This window comes from Tupaia chinensis, unplaced genomic scaffold (assembly GCF_000334495.1).
Source record: "Tupaia chinensis unplaced genomic scaffold, TupChi_1.0 Scaffold000140_1, whole genome shotgun sequence".
Lineage (NCBI taxonomy): Eukaryota > Metazoa > Chordata > Mammalia > Scandentia > Tupaiidae > Tupaia > Tupaia belangeri.
The window spans coordinates 8,130,044-8,133,938 of NW_006159610.1; the positions used below are offsets into that span (position 1 = coordinate 8,130,044).

A 3,895-nucleotide genomic window follows, 5' to 3' on the forward strand; every position below is an offset into this window, starting at 1 on the left:
ATAGGGCGCGTGCGCTTGCCAGACAGAGAGAGAGACAGAGAGACAGAAAGCGAGAAATCACCCCCCAAGGGGATGGCCACGCCACAATCCCTTCTCCTCCGTTCTCCTCTCAGGATCTTGGCGCAGGTTCCCGGCTGGGGTCTCGGTTTCTTCTCGGCTTTGCCCAAGTGCCACCCCAGACGGGTGCCCCGTTAGCAGAGGGCAGGCAGGCGTGGGCGTCTGGGAGCATGGTGGCCCCTTGGCGCTTCTCCCTGAGGGTCTGCTTGTCGTGCCTGAAGGGCTCTGAGCTCAGAACGGGCCTTCTGAGACTCTCCGGGTGCTCACGTAATGCCAGGCTCTGTTGGCTTCTCCTGGGCACTTTACCCAAGCTCATTTCCACTTATGAAGACACAAGTGAGGGGACTCCTGACAGCTTGTGCCAGAGGAGGGCCCGCTGGAGTGGCCTGGCGGGAAGTGGGCCGGTGGAGCGCGCGTCCGTGGCGGGGCGGCTGGGCTGGGTGTCCCTGCACCTGCGCATCTGGCTGCGGGCTGGCGTTCTCTTGGTGAAGTTCTTCCCGCTCCTTCTACTCTACCCCCTCACCTACCTGACTCCCGGTGTCTCGGCCCTCTGGCTCCACCTGCTTCTCAAAGCCACGGAGACCTCGGGGCCAACTTACATCAAACTGGGCCAGTGGGCCAGCACCCGGCGGGATCTCTTCTCAGAGGAGTTCTGCGCCCGATTCTCCAAGCTGCACGTCCGAGTGACCCCCCACTCTTGGACTCACACTGAGCGCTTCCTCCGGCAGGCTTTTGGGGAGGACTGGGGGTGCGTCCTCTCTTTTGAGGATCAGGAGCCTGTGGGTTCAGGCTGCGTGGCCCAAGTGTACAAGGCCCATGCCAACCTAGCAGGCCTGGGGAGTGGCAGCAGCACCCAGGGAAAGGGCAGGGCCTCCCGTCTGCAGCCTTCAGAGGCGGGGGAAAGCTGGGGGCTGAGAGAACTCTTTGAACACCCCGGGAAGGCATGGAATACTCCTGGAAACCTGGCTGACCAGTCTTTCTTGGAAAAGCTGCTCCTCCCTAAAGCTGGCCTGAGTGAATCAAATGTAGTCATGTCTCAGGCTTCTGCCTCTGGACACCACACACAGCCAGGCCACCTCATCCCGGTGGCAGTGAAAGTAAGTGCACTGAGGTCACCAGCCGGGCCCTCCCCAGGTCGGCAGCTCACCTCTCACCTCTTAACAGAACCCTGTCATGCAAATAACCCCCACATGGCCTTCCATTTTTCCTACTGCTTCCCAGATCCTGGAGTACAAGGTGCTTTGTTCTTGGCTTGAGAGAGTGGTGATGTGAAAAGTCCAAAGAAGGAAAATGAGGATTTGGAGTTCGCTGCCCCTGATAGTGAAGGAACCTCCATCCAGGAACATCCTGGGTGTCAGGGCCACTTCCCTTTGCTTTCAGGAGCACGTGGCTTCCCTGATGGCCTCCCGACCCCTCCTGTCTCACTGTCCCTCTTCTGGCAGGTGTTGCACCCTGGCCTGCTCGCTCAGGTGCATATGGACTTGATGCTGATGAAGCTTGGCAGCCGAATCCTTGGGCTGTTGCCAGGAGTCAAGTGGCTTAGTTTGCCAGAGATCGTGGACGAATTTGAGAAGCTCATGGTCCAGCAGGTGAGTGGCCTTGCCCTACAGATGAACTGTGTACATCACCTGCTGTTGTGCTTGCTTGTTTTTTAAAAAAGTTATTTAATTTTATTATTTTAAAATTTGACCAGAGAGAGGGAAAGTGAGAAAGCAATCCATCAGGTCCAGGACTTGAACCCAGCCAGCCATGTGGGAGTAACAGAAAGCTTTAATGTTAAGGAGTAGTGCAGTGTGATAATAAAAGAAAATGAAAATAGAAATATCTTCTATGCCAACAACCACCTGTTGGTGTGACCACCTACCTGAGCTTCAGTTCCCTTTGTACAAGTCCAGTGACATCAGATTTGGCATCTCGCTCTCACCCCACCTGCTGGAGCGAAGGATGGGTGTGTGGGGAAGGAACAGCCCAGGAGCCACACAGCCCAAATCCAACAGGGTATCTGCTGTCTGCAGCTCAGAGGACTGCACATGGAGACTCGGGGTCTCAGGACAGCCTTCAGCTCTACAGTGTTTTCCAGGGAGTCCCATGGGAGCTGCTGGGAGGGCAGGGCACATCCCGAGACTCGCTAGCACTCTGGCATCTCAGATGTCACGGTCCCTGCACCCACACTAACCGTTGCCTTTTCTCTGTTTCTCTGTAGATCGACCTGCGTTATGAAGCGCGGAATCTAGAACACTTCCAGCATAACTTCCGGAACGTGAAATCTGTCCGATTCCCCACCCCTCTGCACCCCTTTGTCACCAGGGATGTCTTGGTTGAGACGTATGAAGTGAGTGTCCGTTGGCTTCGCTGGCCCCGTGTCTCCCTCACAGCCAGTCTGTCTGGGCCCATATGAGGGCTTCAGTGTGGAGAGAGGGTGCGACCATCTGTCAAACCAAGGGGACTGCAGACATGTTGGCATGAGGGCGGGCATGGTGCAGTGAGGTGGCTGAGAGGCTGACGTGACCTGCCTTCCTAGATTTCAAAACCTGCTCTTCCACTTATGACCTGGTAACACAGAAAAGGGAGGCACAGTTCCTGTCTTGTGGGGTTGTCCCAAAGCTAAAGGACACATTAACTCAAAATACACTCAGCAAGAGAAAGTGCTGGGACAGTTTGTGTCATGGTCATTTGCCTTAAGTGTCTCCTAGTCCACACTCCTCTTTAGAGAAGGTGAGATGAGATCCAGAGAAGTGACTTGATCCACCCAGTTTTCCTAGCCGTGTGACTTACAGCAAGTTACTTAAATTCTCGGGGCTTGTAGTTTTTACTCATTAATTAGGAATAACAAGAACTACCCCAGTGGCTTGCTGTGATAGTTAAATGTGCAAAGCCGTATCCAGTACTCCCATTCTAGCTTCCTCCCACCCCTCTTCCTTCCCTGCTCCCTGTCTCTTGCTCCAGGTCACAGAGCTCATGAATGTCCCTATTGTCTGGTCTTGGCCCAGACACTGGCTCACCTGGAGCCTGCTCCTGTCTTACTGTCCTTTACCTGTTAGTAGTAGAGTTTGTGGATTTTCTTTAAGTTTTGCCAGAGGGCATGCGCATTCACTAGAGAGAACAAGAAAGGGAAAAAGTGAGAAAGCATTTCCCCTTGGGGAAGGTCATGCCACAATCCTGTCTCCTCCATCTCTCCCTTCTTTCTGTATTCTGGGACACATGAACACATGCCCCGTGTTTTCTGAGCCAGCTCTGGGACTGAAACTGCATGGTCGACCACCATGGTGGGATCCAGCTACCTTAACTACCACACCACAGGCTGGCCTGGGTTTTCTTTCTTTCTTTTTTGGAGAGGTTTTTGCTATAGGGCCGTGTGCTCATCAGAAAGACAGAGAGAGAGAGATATAGAAAGCGAGAAATCACCCCCCCAGTGGGGATGGCCATGCCGCAATCCCTTCTCCATTATCCTCTCGGGATCCTGGGCATGCACACACACACGCCCAGCATGAATTTAAGCCACCGGGTCCGGGACTTAAACCGTGGTTGGCTACATGAGAGTTCAGGGACATAGCCATTACGCTAACTACTGTCCCAGCCTGGGTTTCCTTTCTAAAAAGCCTGTTGGATTTCTTATTCTTGAGAAGTTCACAGGAGGCAAATGTAAATAGATTAAAATCGACTGGTGGATGACAGATTGACAGAGGGTGCTGGGGGAGGCAAACTCCATGTCATTTCCCAGCCAGTGGATGGCAGGGCCAACGTGAAACGTGGGAGGAGCAGGGAGCCAGGCAGGCTGGCCAGGACCCAGCCCTTTTCTCCCTGGCTGTTTTAAAGGAGAGCGAGCCTGGGTCCAGGT

The 3,895-nt window shown here is 54.1% G+C and overlaps 1 protein-coding gene across 1 annotated transcript in view; it reads left to right on the forward strand.

Moving 5' to 3' along the window:
* Positions 1–127: 127 nt before the first annotated feature.
* Positions 128–3,895, forward strand: part of ADCK2 (aarF domain containing kinase 2) — a gene marked incomplete in the record, with an annotated part of 14,045 nt that continues 10,277 nt past the window's right edge. Inside the window, 4 exon segments of the mRNA XM_027770519.1 lie at positions 128–1,154; positions 1,500–1,646; positions 2,261–2,389; positions 3,874–3,886. Of these exon segments, the coding sequence (XP_027626320.1) occupies positions 228–1,154; positions 1,500–1,646; positions 2,261–2,389; positions 3,874–3,886 (1,216 nt within the window).